We start from the raw sequence: 22,017 nt of genomic DNA on the forward strand, positions 1-22,017 counted from the left end.
GACCTCCAGCATAGAGAAGAAAACCTCTTCGCTTCTCAAGAATACAGGTTTCCCTCTCCAAACAACTAAAAAGCTAATCCCCCGAGATTCTTCAGACCTTTATGGTCTCCCGAAAATCCATAAAGATTCAGTTTCATTACGCCCTATTGTTAGCAATATCGGAGGACCCACTTATCAATTAGCTTAGTTTCTTGTTAAACCTCTCCAAACCTGGAACTTAATGATTCCCATATCAAAAACTCAATAGACTTTGTGAGCAAGATTATCAAACTCAAAACAAAAACTACTGACATTTTTGTCAGTTTTGATATAGTAACTTTGTTCACAAATGTACAAGATATTCTAGATATTATTAAAAAATCTAAAAATATTGACTCAAATTTTTTCCCATTAATAAAACATTGCCTAATCTCAACCTATTTCCAATTTTAAGGAAAGTTCTATTAATAAATCTCCAGAGTAGCAATAGGATCCCCCATCTCACCTATCAATGCAAACATTTTCATGGAACATTTTGAGAATAAAGTTCTGAAAAACGCACCTCTCAAACCCTCTACATAATTCCGATATGTTGATGACACCTTTGTCATCTGGAGTCATGGCAGAGAAACGCTCTCTCAATTTCTCGACTTTCTAAATTTCCAGCATTGCAGTATTCAGTTTACAATGGAAATAGAATAGAACAATCAGCTCCCCTTTCTAAACGTGTTAGTTAGAAAGAACGAAGACGGCACCTTAGACTATCGGGTTTATCGAAAACCAACACATACAGATCCATGCCACCTCTCATCATCACCCGACTCAGAAGAATTCTGTCATTAGTTCATTAATATGCAGACCCTTAACAATTTCTGAACCAACTTCCCCGAATAAAGAATAGAACATCTCAACCAAGTCTTGACCAAGAATGGGTACAACAGCAAAGACATCCATCGAACAACTAAAAGGCTGAAAATAAAATCTCCAGTTCTACAAATATGAATACATCAAGTAAAAAAAAAGAAAACAAAGATAAAAAAATAGATGATCCTTCCGTATCTTTAGGGTACAACAGAACGCATTAGCAGGATCCTGGGTAAATACAACATCGAAATAATTTCCAAACCTTAAAACAAGATTGCGCAATTACTTTCTAATTTCAAGAACTGGAGATCACACTTAGAAACACCAGGTGTATACAGGATTCTTTGTTCCTGTGGAAAAGTGTACATAGGAGAAACTGGGGGAAAGATCAGTACACGAATTAAGGAATACCAACGAAGTGCCAAGTACTGTCATTTTAGTCAATCAGCCTTGGCAGAACATTAGATGGAGACGGGACATTCGGTATAATACGACAAAGCAACCAGACTAGCCTCCTTGCAAAGCTATTTCGCCAGGAAACATCGTGAAGCCCTAGAAATTTTCAAACATCCCGACAACCTCAACCGCGACAAAGGTTATCAATCAAACCCTATTTGGCACCTTAATATACATTCACACCACTAGGCGGCGTCATAGCGGAATACTTTTCCGTAGATAAAAAACCTCCCACAATATGTATAAGAACCACAATCCAAGAAGGCTCAGTATCGGAGCTCTCAGTCCTGAAGATGCAAACTGCAATGTCTGCGAAACGTCGGCATTACGCTGTTCAATCACGCGGCATCCATTCGGAAACTTTTTGCATTGATGATTCCGTGAAAATCTCAAAACTAGAACTGTATTATTTATGTTGTATCTTATTCTGTATTCTAAAGGGTTATATATTCCCGTTTATTCATTAAATATATAAATAAATAAATATGCTCTTTTCTCTATTCCATCCCTGTATGTCAAGAAATAATTTCATTTTATTTTTTTCAGCAATAAAACTTTAAATGCGAACTCGAACGTTGTGTTTTCTAGTAGGAATATTTCTATTACACAAATGGTGATGTTCAGTCGAAATTGTACGCGTGTTTTTTTTTTGGTTTTTATTTTGTTAGACCTTATTTGTTACCCGAAGTATCGATAATACCTGATGTTGAGCATACAGTAAGTGAAATCGTAGACGGATGTTAGAGGCAATTGTATTTTTTGTATATTTTTTTTTCTTTGTTTCCTTTGTTACTATAATACCAAAGCTGATAGTGCAACGCCTAGTAAGCAGTCAGCCCAAAATCAGTGTGAGTCTGTATTTTTTGTTAATATTTTTCATTGCTGTCACTCCAGGGATCTTTCCGCTCTATAGCGTAAGAGATAGTCCGAAGAGCGAGGCGTCATAGTTCCCCTCCCAGCCACTTCGGTATACTACGACTCGCCATTTTGTCGGCTTTTTCCAAAATCCTACCTACTCTCCCTCTACTCTTCTAAAATGAAGATCACCTAATCAGAGTGTAGGCCAGTATAGGCAGAGCCCTATCAGACTCCGAGGACTAATGTCCCGATAAAAAAATGGACCAATCACGAATCGTAAAACTCTGTCTAGCCACCCTCTCTGACTCAGGGTGCCAGGGGGAAAGTTTTGACCCTCGCAGCAGGAGCCACCGACCCTCACAGCAGGAGCACTGACCCTCACAGCGGGGAGTCGGCGCCAGTAGCCGAATGGTGGGGGTTTGTTTTGACGAGCTATACCTACCCACATACTAATTATTTACTATAATATTTATTGTAAATATTTTCTGATATTTATGATAAATATTTATATCTATTGAATTTAAAATTCCAAAAACATAAAATATTTATGATAAATATTTATAAAATATTAAAATAATTATTATAAATATTCTATAAATATTTTATAAATATTTTATGCTGTCTGGGATATATGTATATAGTCATTTTAATGTCATGTTGACGTCAAAATGACTACATATATTTTATAATGAATTTTTGTCATATAACATTGAAATAATTATTTAAACATCTACTTTTACCTTATCTTATATAATATTTTGGTCACGCACATTAATATATGTACAATATAATGTCAATTTTTCGTCATATATATAATTTACTAATTTAGCACGCTCTTTAATTAATTTTAATGCTTTTGTATTAAAACCAGATTCACCATTGACAGACTTATACCATTTATAAGGAGTTTTTAGATGAGACATGCAAGTATCAAATTTTTTCCGGACGTATGCGTATGCTCGAGAAGAATAAAAATGTAAAGTTAAAGTAAACACTTTTATTTCTGGGCTGTATTTTCTAGGCAGTGCAATTTTGTTGTTAATTTTGTTGACTTGCCATTTTAATAAATGTTGATTAAAATTACCTAAGTCTTTTGAAACGTTCAGCTGTTTAGTATCGAGTAAATTTTTTCGCCGCAAAGCCGTTAATACGTCTTTGAGCTTTGCAATTGACTTTACGCTCCTGCGTTGTTTTTGTTGCAGAATTTTAATTTTCTTTTGATAGGTTTTTTTTATATTGTTGAGAGCACTCCACAATATTTCTTTTTGTGGCGAATTTTTGGAAATGCGTGGAGAGACAGCTGTTCCATGAGATGTCATTCTTTTCCTAGATAATGTATAAAAATTCTTAGAAACTTCTTCGCTTGATCCTTAAACACATTGATTAGTTAATATATATTAAATTCTGCAATTAAATGAATATTTTTAGAGAATTATTTGTCACAAAGAAAATGAATATAATATTTTCAGTGTTTGAAAGTTTTATATTGATTACATTAGAAACGTCTGTATAGGTTTTAATTGCATGCTCGTCACTTTGAAGTGTATCTGCGGTTTCTATTAAAATTGGAAAAATTAAAATTAATACTGCTCCATAATCATATGTTTGATCTTCCAAGATCTATACTTAAGAATCTATTATGTAAAGCGGGGAGCACACACTTTTGCATAGGCGCATAAGCGTAAGCATAAGAATCTTGATTGGTCTATAAACGTATGCATAAAAAATTCAACCAATCGAATTTTTTATGCATATGCTTATGCGCTTATGCAAGAGTGTATGTTATGCATCATTGTGTAAATTTTTGTATTATGTAAGCTGCGCAATGAAACATAATGACATTATTAAAGGTTACAGAATAGGCCATTAACTTTCTTTACAAATCAATAATTATGAAATTACATAAATTAATTTAGTACAGCATTCATAATAGACTCATTATTAACATTAACATACTTGTTCTTCTAGTGTCGACTATGTGTTGGATTGAGTGACAGACAGTTTTTCTTGAGTCATTGTGTTTTCATCCGATATTTTATCTTAAATCTATTATAAATGTTGTACTAACCTAATTTATGTAATTTTATAATCATTGAATTGTAAAAAAAATTAATGGCCTATTCTGTAACCTTTAATGATGTCATTATGTACATACCAAATGTGATAAAAAAGTACCAAATCTGATACAATGTACCAAATCTGGCAACACTGCTTAGCAACTCTTTTCCTCAATTAGTTAAATTAAATGTTTCTAATTTATGTCTAGGATCTAAGAGTAATACAATGCAATAAATCCAATTTGTCTTATTATAATATTTAATTAATTTATCCCTTGTTCCTTGAAATGCCAAAAGCAAATTTTCATCGATTCCACATCAGTCTTCTTTATAGTTTAATATTGTATCATATTTTCTATTTTACGTATACAAAAATCTGTAATTGATACCTTGATGCAAAACAAATCTAAAATATTATTCACATTAGATGATTGGACATCTATTGAGGGAAAATCATATTATGGGATAACTGCACATTTTATCAATGATGATTGAAAATTGGTTTTCGTTGCTTTAGATTTCGTCATTTCGAATGGTCGCCACACAGGAAAAGTATTGCAGAAATATTTTTTGCATGCTTAAAAGATAAAGACATTTTTTAAAAAATTTAGGGCATAACGTTAGATAATACGGCGTCAAATTTTACATTCATTGAACAATTCAGAAAACTTAGGATAAATAATTCACTTTTTGATGTTGAAAACCAACATTTTCGCTGTTTTGCGCACATTTTAAATTTAGCTGTGCAGGATTCTTTAAAGAAATTAGTTAGTAAAGAGACGCGCAAAGATGAAATAGACAATGACGATGATTATGAATCTGTTGAAACACCAATTCTTAAATTAAAAAAATTTTTTATAAAATTAAAAAGATCGGAACAACTTCGCAATAAATTAAAAAGTAGTTGTTACATAACAAACACAAAGTACTTATTGCCGATAATTGACGTAGCAACGCATTGGAATTCAACATACGACATGATCAAATGTGGATTATTAATGCGTTCAGCTCTGAATGCACTTTGTAGCACTAGTAATGATATGAACATTGAACATTTTCTGTTAACAGACGATGAATGGTACTTGATAAAACAGATTAGCGTTTTTAAAAAATTATAAATTAGTTTTCACTTTTCTTGGAGGAGACAAGTATGCTACTTTGCCGCTAGTCATAGTATTATTTAATATGCTACTAGATACGAGGGTCACTATTTATATTTCGGGAATAGGAACAAAAACAAATAGTTAAGCTGCGAATATATTTTTATTGTTTTTCAAAGTACTCGCCACGATGATCGATACACTTTTGCATGCGCTTAAACCAATTTTCAAAGCATTTATTCCATTTCGAATGAGGTATCTCCAAAACATGATTTTTGAACGCTTCAATACGAGGGTCACTATTTATATTTCGGGAATTGGCAACACTGATGTCATATGAGTCCATCTGACGGTTCCATCGTAAAGTTTGACATTTTTGACGATATACGTACTCAGAACATTTTGTCATACGGACGCTATTTGTTTATTTTATATTTAGTTGAAAGTTTCGTCTCGGCAAAAAATGGAACTGAATTGTGAACATTTTCGTGCGATGATTTTTTACGACTTTCGACGTGGATTATCACAACAAGAGTGCGTCAATCAACTTAATTTGACTTTTGGCGATGAAGCCCCATCAAAAACCACTGTGTATCGCTGGTATAGTGAATTCAATCGTGGTCGTAGTTCGCTGTCCGACGAGTTTCGTGAAGGTCGTCCAAAATCGACTGTAGTGCCAGAAAACATCGATGCTGTGCACGAAATGATTAAGCAAGATCGTCATGTAACCTATTGTGAGATTGAGGCATCCCTAAGCATTAGTTCCACCAGCATATATGCGATTTTACATGAACACTTAGCTGTGCGAAAGTTATGTTCGCGTTGGATCCCACATAATTTGACAATCGCTCAAAAAAAGGCTCGTGTCGATTGGTGCAAAGAAATGCTTAAGAAATACAATCGCGGTGCTTCAAAAGACGTTTATAAAATCGTGACAGGGGACGAATCATGGATATATTCGTATGAGCCCGAAAGTAAGCAGCAGTCGACTGTATGGGTGTTCCAAGATGAACCAAATCCAACAAAAGTTGTTCGCGCACGAAGCACTTCAAAAAAAATGGTGGCTTGTTTCTTCGGAAAAACTGGTCATATTGCAACAGTGCCTCTAGAGGATCGTAGAACAGTAAATTCTGAGTGGTACACAACCATCTGTTTACCAGAAATCTTCGGTGAAATAAGGAAAACAAACAAGAGACGTCGGATTGTTCTTCATCATGACAATGCGAGCTCTCACACATCGGCTCAAACAAGAGACTATTTGAGCACTCAAAACATCGAATTGATGGGTCATCCGCCGTACAGCCCTGATTTGGCACCCAATGATTTCTTTTTGTTCCCATCCGTGAAGAATAAACTGCGTGGTCAACGATTTTCATCGCCCGAAGAAGCTACGTATTTGTAAAGACTTGTACAACTTTTGTACGCATTGTGGTACGGTTTGACATATTAGTTTTAGGATTGAGTATAAAAAATTGTTCTTGCATTTCTTGATCATCGAAAAAGTTAAAAGGCAGATATTTCATTGCTATCCATTTCACAATCTTGCGATCTAAATAGATCTGATTTGTTATAATTGGCATGGACTATAAGAAAAAAAATGAATTAAATTATCGGTCATTAATTAGTAAAAATAAAATAATTAATAATTGTATTTCATATTTATATAAAGAATATATTCATTATTCAGTTTTTTAAATTTAAATAAAAGATAAAATTAATTATAATATTTAAAAAAGATATTGTGTGTGTTTGCGCGCGCTCACGGAGCGCACTACATGCAATAACGCACATTAAGGTAGTTCTATCATTTTTCACACTTCTCACGAATTTTTTGAAATTTTAATATGTTGTAGACGGAGTTAATATCTATCGATTACGAAATTTTGAAGTCAATTCACCGTTTAGTTTAACAATTATTTATAATTAAAAATAGCACCTTTTGTGTCTGTGTTCTATAGGTGATGTATTTTTATCATATTTTAATATGTAACAATAGAACGGATCTTACGATCTTAATAAAAAAACCAGTGGGGTATATAACACGAGTGTGGTAGGATTATCTAAAAAAAAAAAATTACCGTTTAGTTTTAAAGGTATCACTTTGTAAAAAAAATTTTTTTTCCAAACGGAACACGGAGAGAATTTGCGATGATCATGTGGCAACGCTATACGTAACAGCTGACTGATAGGCACACGACAAAGTTGTGATTTTAATCATTTTCCGATTAATGAAAAAGAGTTTAAGGTCATTTTCTTTTTTTATTGTTGTTGATTGTTTGTGTTGGTTGAGTAAGGAATTAAAGACTACAACTTAGATGTGTATGCACAATACTGTCAGTATATTTGAGTGTAATTATAACACAAGTATAGCGCGGAATACTCCAGATAGATTTTATTACGCCAGGCACAAGAGTCTACAACAGCTAGTACCGGTCGCCACGATACGTCGCACGAGAGTGAAGGGATAGTATACCCTTCCGTATGCTCCGAATTCTCATGTGTGCTCCGCGTGATTTTCGTGCGCAGTTACACGTGATCGCGTCGTGATCACGCCAAAATACTTAGCGATATACACAGAGAGACCAAGATACGAAATATGATTCGCTCTATTACAACATTTATCATTACAGAATCAATTTATTCCATAAACGAACATAATATATATGCACAACATTAAATATAGGAACAGGTTATAAAAGTATGAAAATAGTAATAACAAAAGTATGGCAAATATATATATATATATATATATGTAAGATGGTTCTATTATTGAGGATTTCGAAAAGAAAACCAATGTGTTGCTCTGTAACAAGAGAAACGACAATTAAAGTTTCTTTCTCCGTTACCTCTAATTACTCTCTCTCTACACTCTTTATTCGAACAATCCTTCTATCGCAATGTCTTTTGTAAATTCCGCACACGTGCTTATTATCTTCTCTCTCCTTCTCTATATATCTCCTTCTCTATCTATCTCCTTCTCTATCTATCTCCTTCTCTATCTATCTCTCTTGATCAATGTTACCAACTTCCGCCTACTGTCACTCATGTAGCGCGGCCGATTCAAATGAAGAAAGTACTTTTCTTTACATCTCCCCCCCTAGGGTTGAAGATTTATAATAATGGTTGTTTCTTGACTTGTATATCTTTTTTTTTTTTTTTTTTTTTTTTTTTTTTTTTTTTTTTTTTTTTTTAATCTTCTTTGCTTGCTTCTTCTTTATTATTTGAGATAGGTGTTAGTTTTGTAATGTGGAATAGGCCTGTTTCGGATTTTTTTCTTCCTGTGTTTATTTTGTAGATTGTATTTGATATTTTTTCTGTTATCTCAAAAGGTCCTATTCTTAATTCGTCTAGCTTTGTCCTATTTAGTTTATTACCGTTTTCTATATATACTCTGTCTCCTATATTGAACTCTTGTTGTTTACGGTTTTTATCAAATATTTTTTTGTTGTAATCATGTGATTTGATAGTGTTTTCCAATGCTACTCTTTTATCCTTGGTCCAATCTTCTATGGTGGTTTTTCCTTTTACTTCGTCAGGTGCTGTAGAAACGTTCGTGCTATCTAACAGATATTGTGGTGCAAAACCTGTTACTGAGTGTTCTGTCTCGTTATATTTTTCGATACATTCTTTTGCCACTGTTGTCCAAGCTTTTTTTTTTTTTCGTTCATTTATTTTACATCTAATTCTGTTCACTATCGTTTGGTTTAGTCTCTCGTTCAAGCCATTGGAGAAAGGTGTATTTACTGCTGTGAAGACCAGTTTTATATTATTTTTTTGTAAGAATTCTTTAAATCCCTCTGAGTTTATTCCTGGGTATTGGTCTGTGAGGATCATCCCAATTTCATCCGTTTCTGTTACGTTTTTCACTAATCTGATAAAATCATTAGCGTTCTGTGTCTTTGATGTTGAAATGAAGGCATATCTTGTGAAATGATCTACTAGCAAATGTAAATATTTCTTCGTTGATCTAGATCCTCCGAAGCCGCCAATGGTGTCTATCGACATTATTTCGAACGGCTTCGTTGCTGGTCCCAGGTGTGACATTAGCCCGTATTTTCCTTGACCTCTCGATTTATTTTTCTTACATATCTCACAATTTTTACATGCTTCTTTTATGTTTCTTGTCAAGTTTTTCGCTGTGTAGATTGGGCTAATTTTCTTCTGCGTTTGTCTAATGCCTATATGACACCATTCTTCGTGACTTCCTTGATAATCTTCTTACTGAAATCTTCTGATAGAATTATTTTTTCTTTTTTTTTTATTTTTTTGTAAAATATTCCATCTTTATTTATTATGTTTGGTCTCTCATTTTTTATTGCCCGGTTTTTCTCTTGATCTCTTTTTACTTCATCTATTTTTATTAAGTTTACTATTCTCAACACTTCCTCTTTGTTCTCTTTTGCTTCCAACACTGGGTTTCTGCTCAGACAGTCTGCTTCTACATTATTTTTCCCTGGTAAATATGTTATCTTGAAATCATATTGTGATAAATAATAGGTTAGATCGCCCAGTTCTTCATCTGTTCTTGCTTTTATATTTAGGTTTTCCAAAGGCTTATGGTCCGAGTATACTGTGAAGGGTTTTCCTATTAACCATTGTTGCCAGTATTTTACCGCTTCTTTTATTGCCAAACACTCTAAATATATGGCTTTTTTCCTTTTTTGTGTTTTATTCAGTTTTTTCGAAAAATATGCAACTGGCTTTTCTTTTCCCCCTGGTTGTTCTTGTTTCAGCACTGCGCCAATACCTTCTAATGATGCGTCTGTGTAGATTTTTATAGGTAAATTTTTATCAAATATTTCTAATATTGGTTGGGAGCACATGAGTTCTTTTATTTTCTTAAATGATTTTTCACACTCTTCTGACCATATATATTTTTCATTTTTCCGTAACAGCTTATGTAGCGGATCTAAAATTATTGCGCTTCTTGGTATGTACTCATGATAAAAGTTTATTTTCCCCAAAAACCGTCTTATATCTTTTTGCGTCTTTGGAGTGGGGAAATCTCTAATTGAAGCTAGGTTGTCTTTAATTGGTTTTACCGAGTTGTTCTGTATTATATGGCCCAAATATTTAATCGAATCTGAAGCGAACGTACACTTCTTAAACTTCAATCTAAAGCCTTCTTTTATTATTGATTCTAGTACCTGCCTTATATGTTCCACATGTTCCTCGAACGATGTTGAATATATCAAGATGTCATCGATGTAGTTTACTGCAAATCCTATTAATCGATGTTTTCTTAATATGCTACTTAAGATTCGCTGGAAAATTGCCGGCGATGTTTTCAAACCAAATGGTAGACAGGTCCATTGGTAGTGTCCATCTTGTGTAACGAAACCTGTTTTACTTCTGTCTTCAATTCGGAGTGGGATGGACCAGAACGCTGAGTTGATATCCAATGTTGTGAAATATTTGCAGTTTCTTGTTTTTATAATCAAATCATCTATTATCGGGAACGGTTGAGCTTGTGGTACTATTATTTTATTTATGTCTCTAAAGTCAATGCAAAGTCTAGATTTTTTGTTTTCCTCTTTTTTAAATGCCAATGTTACTGGTGCTGCAAACGGACTATATGATTCTTCAATGAGGTGTCTCTCTAAAAGATTTGCAACTTGTTCTTCGATTTCCTTTCTATCATCTATTGTGCATCTATACGGCCTTTTACTGCAGTATTTATCAATCAATAGATCTATCCGAGCTTCATAATCTTTTACAGTACCTATGTCGTACTTATCCTTTGCAAACACTCTCTTATGTTCTTTAATAAGTTTTTCTATTTTTTTCTTTTTATTCATATCCAGGTGGTTTATTTTTATTTTAAATTCGTTTTCTTTTATATGTTCATTAAAATTCACTGAATACTCTTCTATCCTATCTTGATTATAATTTGTCTTGTTTACAGCTTTTAAATTTATATCTCTCGCTTGTTCTATTGCTAAATTTTCCTTCTGGACTAGCCTAAACTTTTTTATCATGTCTAGTCCGATAATGAAGTCTTCAAAATCGTCTCTTTCAACAATATGTACATCTGTCATTTCTTCAGTATTGAAGATTTTTACCTTAATAGTTATTAAACCATTTGTTCTCTTTACACCATTAGCCGTCTTTAATTGTATTTTATTTATATCCTTATCTTTTATGACTTTAACTAATTTTGAATTTATTAGTGAGATTTGGGACCCTGAGTCATAGATCCCTTCTATCTCCAACTTATCTTCTAGTACTACTTTGATTTTGACTAATGGTGTTATATCTAGTTTTTTTTCTCTGTGTTCAATTCTACCTCTATTACTGAGTTGTTTCCTACCACGCTAGGCTTACTATTTTCTTTCTTCTTAAACCAGCATGACTCCATTGGATGATATCTGATGCCTTTGTTTAAACTTTCACAGTTCTTGCATGGCTTTTTTTCTCCAGTTTTTCTTTTGTTTTCAAATTTTTCTTCTTTCTTCTGTGAAAAATTTTTTTTATTCACCAAACTCTCATATCTTCTTATTTCATTAAATAGTTTTGTTGAATCTTCACATTCTTCTCTATCTATTTTATCCATAATGAAACCTGGCAGTCCCACTGCTATTAAGGTCGTTAATGTTTTTGTGTCTATATTTTTATTCATGTCGAGCAAAAGTCTTTCCTTTCTCATTGCGTAATCAATAAGAGATCCTTCCTTATATTTAAATGACAAAGCATATGTTACTGTGTTCCATCCTTTATCAGCGAAGGTCTCTAGAAATCTATCTTTCCATTCCCTCCATTTAGCAGTAACTGTCAGTTTCGTTAACGTTGCACAGTGCCAATCCGAACAAGATTTATCCAAAAACAATCTTAATATCTCTATTTTCATTTCATCTTCTATGATATCAAACCTCGTACATTCCTTCTCAAATGTCTCTATCCATTGTTTGGCATTTGAGTGTTTACTAGTAAATTTTTCAATCATATACTTATCTGCAATTTGTTTTAAATTTTTCTCCCCTTCTTTTTTCTGTGATGTTTCCATCAATTTTTCTAGTATCTTACTCAAATCATCTTTTCTTATATCAGCTCTGTCTTTTTCTTCTATTTCTTGTAAATATTCATCTGCGAACTGTATATTACCATCCTGGTCCATATAAATTTTTTTCAACTCTTCTGTCATAGAGATCCATACTTTTCTTGACTGATGTCTTTTTTTTAAGCTATTCTTTGCTTTCACATAATTCTCTGTTTTCATTAATTCTGTATGGTTGGCTATGTATCTATGGTCTCCTTGTAAGATATACGTTAAACCGTCTTCCGTTCTAATTGAGGTTATGCCTATCGTATTTGATTTTTCGTCTTTTGGAGAAGCGACTATTGTGAACTCAAACTGTAGTTTATCCATTGTTGTAAGTGGTTGAAATTGTCGTTTTGTAAGATGGTTCTATTATTGAGGATTTCGAAAAGAAAACCAATGTGTTGCTCTGTAACAAGAGAAACGACAATTAAAGTTTCTTTCTCCGTTACCTCTAATTACTCTCTCTCTACACTCTTTATTCGAACAATCCTTCTTTCGCAATGTCTTTTGTAAATTCCGCACACGTGCTTATTATCTTCTCTCTCCTTCTCTATATATCTCCTTCTCTATCTATCTCCTTCTCTATCTATCTCCTTCTCTATCTATCTCTCTTGATCAATGTTACCAACTTCCGCCTACTGTCACTCATGTAGCGCGGCCGATTCAAATGAAGAAAGTACTTTTCTTTACATATATATATATATATATATATATATTGCCACCGTCTCTCCGTCCTCTCTCGCCAAGAGAAAGAGTGAGCGAGAGACCGATGCGCAACTTCGTCGTGCCGCTCTCCGTTAACTCGATCGCTACTCGGTATCGAATATTGGGCGCCAGGTACGGTCAGGCCGCACCACTCATTAAAATCGCGACAACTAATTAGCGGATACGACGGCTCAGCCTCGGAAGCTCGGTATCAACAGGGGGTAGAGTGTCGGGGTTCTTTCTGCATGGAGAGTCGGAATCGCAGCTTCGGAGAAGGAGAGAAAATATCAACATAAACTACAATCAAATATAAGATAAAATAACAATTGTATATTTCCAGTTAGTGGTATGTAGAAACAAGACGTTTATACAATATAATCGTCGAGCTCGGAGGAGGTCGCTGGGTTTTTCTCTAAGTATCTAATTATCGTTACTCTCCTCCTTTCGTTGTCCGCTCGGAATCGTGAACGCCATACGTTAATTCAGCGAGAGTTATTCTCAAAGCTCGGTAATAAAGAACTCGATACAATTTTATAATAATGATACAATAATAAAGTGACTGTCGACTCGTTTTCGGTGCCCCTCGAAGAGGCGAAGAAGGCGAAGAGAGGCTTAACTACGTAATTACGCGGAAATCGACGCGAATCCCGTGCGTATTCCAACAGATTTTCGGTATTTTCTACAATAAATTACAACGAGCCCAACCGCTCGGTATCGCAAAAAGATTCTAACAACACACGGGTCTCGGCCAAATCCGCGCTTACCGGAAGATCGAGGAGGTGGCCTTACAATGCTGCGTAGTAGTCGCTGGATGCGGATCGCTGTCTTTGTACCGCTTGGGACATCGGCTCGCCAAACAGTGAATTTGCCTCGGGTCAACAGGACCTCGAGAAGTACGCTGGGGAAGGGGGAGACATTGCGCGCCACCCCGGCCCGGTTGCCATATTTCGCGGCAGCGTTGCGCCCCGCGCCAGGCCCGGAATCGATCCTCGTATCAATCTCCGTCTGTCGCGGCGGGTCGCGGACTTCCTGCCGCCAAGGTCGAATGCTCGCCCTCGGGAGTGACGACGTCGCAGGCCCGTTTTCGGCGACCCCGTCCACACCTCGTAAGGTTGCATGATAGTGTTCGAGACAGCCTTGCTCCGCTGGGGGAGATCGTCCCGGGGTAATCGGTCCCGGACGATCTCCGCATTCTCTTCGACGTGTGGCGGCGGGCCCCTCAGGGGTAATCATCCTTGTGAAGGGATGCAGGCGCTTTTCCGTTCCTGTTCCGGACTGCTTATGTTCGTCTACGGGGCTGTAATAATTTCACTCGCAGTATCTCATTCTTATACACTCGGTACCACGTAATTTGATTTCTTTTTACTACTCACCAGGCCGGGCTCTCAGCCTCCGTTCCTCTCTTTTCGGGATCGTCCCTTCTCAATTCGCCTGGGTCCTCTTCTCTCTAAAACGATTTAAACTCTCTTGGCCCACCACCTCGACTCCCGCTACCGAGTAAGGGCGAGCCAGCGAAAAGGTCGCTGCTCACCTGCAATACGCAAAATTTTGAACGCTCTCCGACGCTTCCCGGCCGGGCGTGTTCACCCTCGTGACGGGCTCCAAAAGTCCACGTCACAATATATATATATATATATATATATATCGCCGCTTTGTAAATGTGATAATAGTGAGGAAGTTCAGACTGTATAGACTAGTCAAAAGTATTGCTCCGGTAGTATTGTATATTAATTATGATATTAATCATATTTATTATTAATCATTAATTATATGATTAATAATTTAATAATAATTAATATCATAATTAATAAATAATATCATATTAATTATTAGAAGATTATTAATCATATTATGTTAATGAATTTTCAATATCTTTCTTTTTCCTTTCTTAAATTCCTTAGTTTCCAAATTTTCTTTCTTTCATAATTGTCGCAATAACATCGCGTTTGGCTCTATTGGTCGAGAGGAATCAAGTGGAGATTATGGTTTTAAAATTAAAAGAGCTGACTTAAAAAGTATTCTCATTATTGTTCGTCGCGTCTGGACCTAATTACGACGCTTTGAGTGGGTGGGGGGTATAAACATTGAGAGAAATATTTATTCGTAAGTGTCTAAATAGCTCAGTTGGAAGAGCAATCGCCCGGCAAGCGGAAGGTCTCGGGTTCGATTCCCGATTCAGCCGACTTTCGGACCAATATTTTTCTCGCCTATTTCTTTACAGGGGATGTTAAGAGAAGGAACAAGGGGAATTTCTGAGATCCCAACCATAGGATTCAAATTCCTTAGTTTCCAAATTTTCTTTCTTTCTTAATTGTCGCAATAACATCTCGTTTGGCTCTATTGGTCAAGAGGAATCAAGTGGAGATTATGATCTTTCTTTTTGTTCCACAATTGACGTACGCAGACGTGTTCTTGACATTCCATGATGGCAGCGACCCATGCGGTTATCATACAAACTACCCAAATCATTTTTATTTTGAGATTTACCCCCACCATTAGAAAAGTGACAAAGTTTCCAGACCTGTATGTACGACCGTGGTACAAACAGTGAATTTCGCATCAATTGGAGGCGAAACTTTTGATGGATATTGTAGCGATAGAACTACCTTAAATATCTACCTTAAATGTATACTGCACTCCATAAATTATTTCAAACATACCGACAAATTTAAGTGAATTATATTCACAATTATTAAATTCCGCTTCAGTAATATTACATTTTAAAAGAACGTATAAGTTTTTTATCAATAAAGCCAGATGATGCAATGCTGGATCAAGTAATATATTGTAAACAAATAAGACTATAAAATAAAAGCCATTCAGAAGCTTTCCATTTTGCTTTTTCGAGAAACGACCGCGGTAATCTATGTATTTCATGTATCGCCGTTATTTTCTGTAAGCGATCCAATATTTTTTTATATAGTGAGATTTTAAATGAACCTTACAATCTGCTGTAGACTATATGTCTCACATTTAGTTACTAACACCTAATAATATTCCATGCATATAATCAATAGGAAATCCCCAGTCATATCAAATGTGGAAAATTCAAGTAAAATGCTCGGACCTTTTACACCATAAATGAATTTTGTAGAATTTTCTACATAATTAACGTCTCTGATGTATAAATCATGGCTTCGATCTCTGATTTCTTTGTCTATAATTGGATATAGCATACTACGGTATAAATATTTTCCTGGTAAATAACGCTAGCTGCAACCGTAATAACCGACTTCAATAAATTGAATGGACGGTCATGCGACCGAATCAACATAAAAAAATAAAAGTAAAAATTTTACATTTATTTTTGTCGCTTAATTGTATGTGTTAAATTGGGTTATAATTATTCCTTGTGTTTCCAAAACTTTGGCTTGATCGACAAAAGGTTTTAAAAATAAATTCATCACTGTCTGAGTTAATTTTTTTCTCCGAAAAAATCATCTAATAATATTTTGTGCAACCGGCGCGCGAAAAGTCGCCCTTTACGCACATGATGGGATTTTAGAAAGGGATTTTTCACGCACCGGTCACACAAAATATCGCACTCAACATGTGCGGGTTATAAATCGGCTGATCGTGCGGATTGTTACACTCGGCTTCGCCTCCTGCGCCAAACTTCCGCACTCTCGACCGATTTACGATCCCCCGCACTTGTTAGCTAATATACTATTTTTAAAGCGTAGTTTTGCCGGTAACTTGATAGTAGGTATACTAGGGGAGTTCTAGATCAGAGGCAATGAGGGGGGGTGAGGGGCGGGGGGGAATCGGGGGCGAGGGGGGTGACGTCACGCGGGGGGAGGGGGTCTTATCAGTAGATAAGCTTATCTTTTGTGTATAAACATATCAGATAACCTGATAAGGGGATCATGTTACTTGATAAAGGGATCATGTTACCTGATATGTTTATAAACAAGATAAGATAAGGGGATCATGTTACCTGATATGTTCATAAACAAGATAAGATAAGATAAGCGGCGTCTTTGTAAGGTATCAAAGATAAGATAAGCGGCGTCTTTGTAAGGTATCAAAGATAAGATAAGTTTGAGCGGTATCTAAGTTTTCATAAATTTTCTCCGAAAATCCAAGATAAGATAAAAATTCTGCGAATGGCTGCCGCCGTTTCAGGCTGAGCGCCGACATTAGGATATCTATTACTAAGAGGGTTGCGTTTCTTCATCTAAATTTGATAAGATAAAAATTCTGCGAATGGCTGCCGCAAAATCCAAGCTTGGATCGATCGAACGCCGACAATTGGATATCTAAATTTTCTCCGAAGATAAGATAAGATAATTCTGCGAATTATTAAGAACAAAAGGTTTGCCGACAATCAAGCGGGTTGATACATACAGGTTGCGACATGTTAATCCGATCCGACGTGTCGATCCGACGGGGTGAAATAAAATGGCGGCCTTATCTATGTATTTCTAAGAATTATCAGCGATATCTAAATTTTCTCCGAAGATAAGATATCGCACAAATATTTCTCGCGAATTAACAATTGCATCATCATCCCCACGAACAAAGGGATGATCGGGATATATAATGAGGACCGATGCAGCTGCCGGACCATAGTACCACTGGCGAGCGCACGCTCTCTTCATTCAAAATGTTTGTAATACTATCAAGTGCTTCCGACATTCTCAGTTTAAGTGCCGAACAGTTACAATATATTCCGAAGATTGTTTTACTGCAAAAGTGCGGATATTTCGTAGAGCATTTGTGGGACAAGCTTCCGGAGCATATCAAGACGGATCCGGAGGTTCAGACATATCGTCGCTGCCTCGAACACTACAATCGACCGTAGATGCGAACGCATATTGACGGTCCAGCACCGATGATCAGGGATTGCAGCGAATGTCAGCGAAAATAGGCTGAAGTTACAAGTGCGAATAAGTGATAGACAACGAAAAAATGGAGAGCGCACCGCAAAATCATGCAGAGTGTCATGAGAAGGGGTGTTATAAGACTGCCGAGAGATGGTATAGACATCTCGAGGTATGCTGTCACAATGAAAAAAAAGATAACCCGTTTTGTAATAAACGTGAAGCGGCGACTTCAATTGTACAATATGTACGAAATCGCGAACTTGGTGTGCGAAAACCGCATACAAGACGTGTAGCCCAGTTCCTGGAAACGCACGAAGACATTGTAAGAGTGGCTGGTGATTTATCTATATGCACCAGAACGTCTAAGCGACACAAGCGAGTCGCATGTTATCAACGTCGATACAAAAATTGTGTCGATTATTTCACTGTGGACAACTATAATTTTGGCTACATGGACATGCCTTCACCATCGGTGTCATGTAAAACACAATCATCCAAAAATGATTCTGACCAAGAAATGGAGGAGGAGTCAGATAGGAGAGAACCGTCATCATCATCATCATCATCATCATCGCCAGATTTCTTGTCGGCAGCCTATTTATCTTTTCTGTGATAAAATAAGTGTACAACATATGTGATATCAACGTGTTCTGAGAGAGAGAGAGAGTAGATATGTCTTCGCGGAAGGTGTAAACATGTCGATAGACAACTACTGAGCAGCCGCTATTTTTGTTTCGTCGGAGATCATCTTTCGGAGATAATTGCATCATTGCATAAACAAAGGGATGACCGGGATATATAATGAGGACCGATGTCACTGCCGGGTCATAGTACGGTGACATTTCGGCGTAATAAGTGACTCGAGAATAAATTGTTTTTGTGATAAAAAAATGGAGAAAGACAAAGAAGTAGTGATCTCCGACGATGAAGAGATGGAGGTGGTCGTCGTCCTGGATGACGAGATGGAGGTCATAACCATCTTCGACGACGACAGCGACAGTGATGGTGCGATGTACGACCCTGTGTACGACAGGGAGGTGAACAACGTCCTGGATGACATTGAGGAGATGGACGTTGATATCGTACCCATTGATGAAGACGGCGATGACGATGACGATGACGATGACGATGACGATGACGATGACGATGAAGATGAAGATGACGATGACGATGGGTACGATAGTGACAACGCTGTTCGGGAGTCGTGCAGATCCCGCATGTATGGCATACGCGCCACTGCATCCCTCGACGAGACAGCGAGGGTATGCACTGTGGCGTCGTATGTCATGGCATTCGTCGCACCATGGGGGTCGATCAGGATCTGCTTTCGCTGTTTCGTGAGAAACAGGGGCAGATTCCTGAGCATCACAACCATCGAGGGACACACTACATCGCGGTACACAAATGTACCCGAACAGCGTTGCGAGGATTGCCGGGAAAGACTATACGTGTTCTACCTGGCCAACGCTTGTCCCACATGTCAAGGACGTGAGTATATATATATATATATATATATAATATGTCAAAAAATATATATAAAATATTAAATTATTATATTTCTATGCACAGATGTCGAGTCTGATGACAGCGATGGGTGATGCGACCCCTTCTCTCTCACTGTCCCATCAGGGCTGTAAGTATATTAAAATACCAAAAAAAATCTATAAAATATTAAATTATTATTATATTTCTATGTGTAGATGCCACTACCTCGAGCCGCCACATCTCTCTCTCTCTCTCTCGCCGGCTCTCTCCGCTCACTCGCCGTCACCGTATTTATTTTATATTTTATATTTTATATTTTATATTTTTTATATTTTTTATATTTTTATATTTTTATATTTTTTTATATTTTATATTTTATATTTTTATATTTTTATATTTTTTTATTTTACATATATTATTTTTTATTTTTTATTTACACACACAGTAGAGAGGGTTTGGAGTCGTTAAATACCGCGGAAGTGACGAACCGCGGGGTTCTCATCTCTACTGCAACACATGTACAAGTACACACACGCATACACACACGCACATACACATACATATGAGGTGTAAATCCGACCGGCAACCTCCACCGCGGTACACCTCGGGTAATGCCAATGCCGGCGGTAATATATTAAATAAGAATAAAAAAATATTAATAATATAATAAAATTTTATTAATTTAAAAAATGTTTCCCTTCTTCTTTCCTTATAGAAAAAATATGTAAAAACTAATGTAAAAAATATGAATAAAAAAGTAATGAATAAAATATGTATTTTATTAAAATAAACAAATGTTTTTCCTCCTCTCCTTCACATCTCTCGCCGCAGCATCTCTCGCCGACTCTCTCGCCGCAGGCCCAAGCCGCCGACTCTCTCGCCGCAGGCCCGAGCCGCCGAATCTCTCTCGCCGCCGCATCTCTCGCCGCCCGAGCCGCCGAATCTCTCTCGCCGCAGGCCCGAGCCGCCGACTCTCTCGAAATGCGTGCGTCTTCTCTCTTACTATCACGCTGCATCAAATGCGTGCTGAATCCAGGCTTGGATCTCTCTCTCTCTCGAAGGCGTGCGTCTCTCTTACTCTTAATGTCGCGTGCGCCTCGTAAGATAAAATTATCGATTCTGCCGCAGCATGGATGTCTTATCTCATAAGATAATAATATCGATTTTTTCTCGCTGAATGCAATGTCCTTGACACAATAATTATATCTCGCAAAGTATGTAACGGGTGGCGCGCAAATAAAGTACACCATGATATATACATATAAGTATTTATTCGTCTTATATTTAATACATAATTATATATAAAGTTTTATTACATATTAAAAACTAAAGCCACCAGCTCGCAATCGACAAGTTGGTGCATGTTGAAGGCATTGCTAGCGCATATCGCATTCGACAATTCTCTCGCATTTGTTACAGTGGATGCAATATTGGAGAATTGAGTATATTTGATATCAACCGTTGCGACGAGCCTCGTCAAACGATCGAACATTATTTCAATACATGAATCGAGCTCGAACATACGATGTAACGTCGATTCGACCATCATCATGCGCATGTCCGCCGATTCGAGACTTATGAGCTTGGTGCCGTTTATCTTGTGAAATCGCACTGTTAGCGGCCCGACACTTATGCAATTATACACATCGTTGTTGGAGGAGGAGTCATTGTTCAGGTAATTGTGAATAGCGTGGCGTTGCTCGTAGAGTCCTTTCCACGTTTCGAGAGATAGTAATAGCTGTTTTCCCCGATGATCTCCTATGGCGATCTCCACATAACTCGGCGGATCCACTCTGATGCCGATTTCGAGGAATTTGAATTTCGTTGCCGTTAATGCGTATCGTCTTCCAAGTATGCGAACCGCACGAGGCTCCAGCGAAACGCTGTAAAAATTAGATAAAAAAGATAAAATAAAATTAAAAAATATAAAATATATAAAAGATACAAAAAAGTTATACTTACTCGTCGCATTTCTTCTCGCACGTTTCTTCATGTCTCGGCATGTAGTAATTCATGCTGCTGCTTCTTTGAACCGAGGGTATTAAAAAGTGAACCGTCAGTTAGAACGGTCGACGAAAGACTGATTGTATAATAAGGTACTAATAATGGAGTAACGGTCATTTTTAAAATATTAGGAAAAGGGGATTCTTAGAAATATATCTGGAGGGAAAGAACAAAGAGAAATATTTAAAATATTAGGAGAGGGGGATTCTTAGAAATATATCTAAAGGGAAAGACAAATTATTAAAAGTAGTGGGGGTAAAAGAAATTCTTAGAAATACGATTGCGTGAGAAATTTTTAAAAGTAGTGGGGGTAAAAGGAATTCTTAAAATATCTGGTTAGGAAAAATAACAAAGAGAATAGTATGTAAATAATATGTTTATTCAAAAAAACGGATGATCGTCGCGATTAGCCGACCACCAATTAAATAATTTAAATACATTTTGTAACGCGCAATTTTTTACATGTTTATTACATCGTAGAGTATATGTGGGATCTAATTTATTTAATGCAGGCACATCTTCATATATGGCATCCAAGATCTCAATCATGAAACCGCTGCACACATCGTCCACTATTTCGGCAAGCCACTCTCGCTTTTTGAGTCCTTTTACATACACGAGAGAGGACTCTTCCTCCTCGTCTT

At 36.5% G+C, this 22,017-nt stretch overlaps 2 protein-coding genes across 2 annotated transcripts; both read right to left on the reverse strand.

Moving 5' to 3' along the window:
* Positions 1–11,570: 11,570 nt before the first annotated feature.
* LOC146719538 (uncharacterized) lies at positions 11,571–12,680 on the reverse strand. The gene has a single exon (XM_085490050.1). It carries the CDS (start codon positions 12,678–12,680, stop codon positions 11,571–11,573), a length of 1,110 nt encoding a protein of 369 aa, XP_085346176.1.
* Positions 12,681–20,681: 8,001 nt separating this feature from the next.
* On the reverse strand, positions 20,682–21,452 carry LOC146719539 (uncharacterized). Its single transcript, XM_085490046.1, has 2 exons — positions 21,332–21,452; positions 20,682–21,252 (listed from the first exon to the last, which is right to left on the reverse strand). Exons 1-2 carry the CDS (start codon positions 21,382–21,384, stop codon positions 20,682–20,684), a joined length of 624 nt encoding a protein of 207 aa, XP_085346172.1. The 5' UTR covers positions 21,385–21,452.
* Between the last annotated feature and the right edge of the window lie 565 nt (positions 21,453–22,017).

Source organism: Nylanderia fulva, unplaced genomic scaffold (assembly GCF_048542155.1).
Source record: "Nylanderia fulva isolate GAGA-0341 unplaced genomic scaffold, ASM4854215v1 Scaffold95, whole genome shotgun sequence".
NCBI lineage: Eukaryota > Metazoa > Arthropoda > Insecta > Hymenoptera > Formicidae > Nylanderia > Nylanderia fulva.

Excerpts from the sequence above, each read along its gene's own strand:
- LOC146719538 (XM_085490050.1), bottom strand. The coding sequence starts at position 12,680 with ATGGATAAACTACAGTTTGAGTTCACAATAGTCGCTTCTCCAAAAGAC.
- LOC146719539 (XM_085490046.1), bottom strand. The coding sequence starts at position 21,384 with ATGAATTACTACATGCCGAGACATGAAGAAACGTGCGAGAAGAAATGC. Across the intron at positions 21,253-21,331 it reads TGCGAGAAGAAATGCGACGA|CGTTTCGCTGGAGCCTCGTG; the intron begins GTAAGTATAACT and ends TAATTTTTACAG.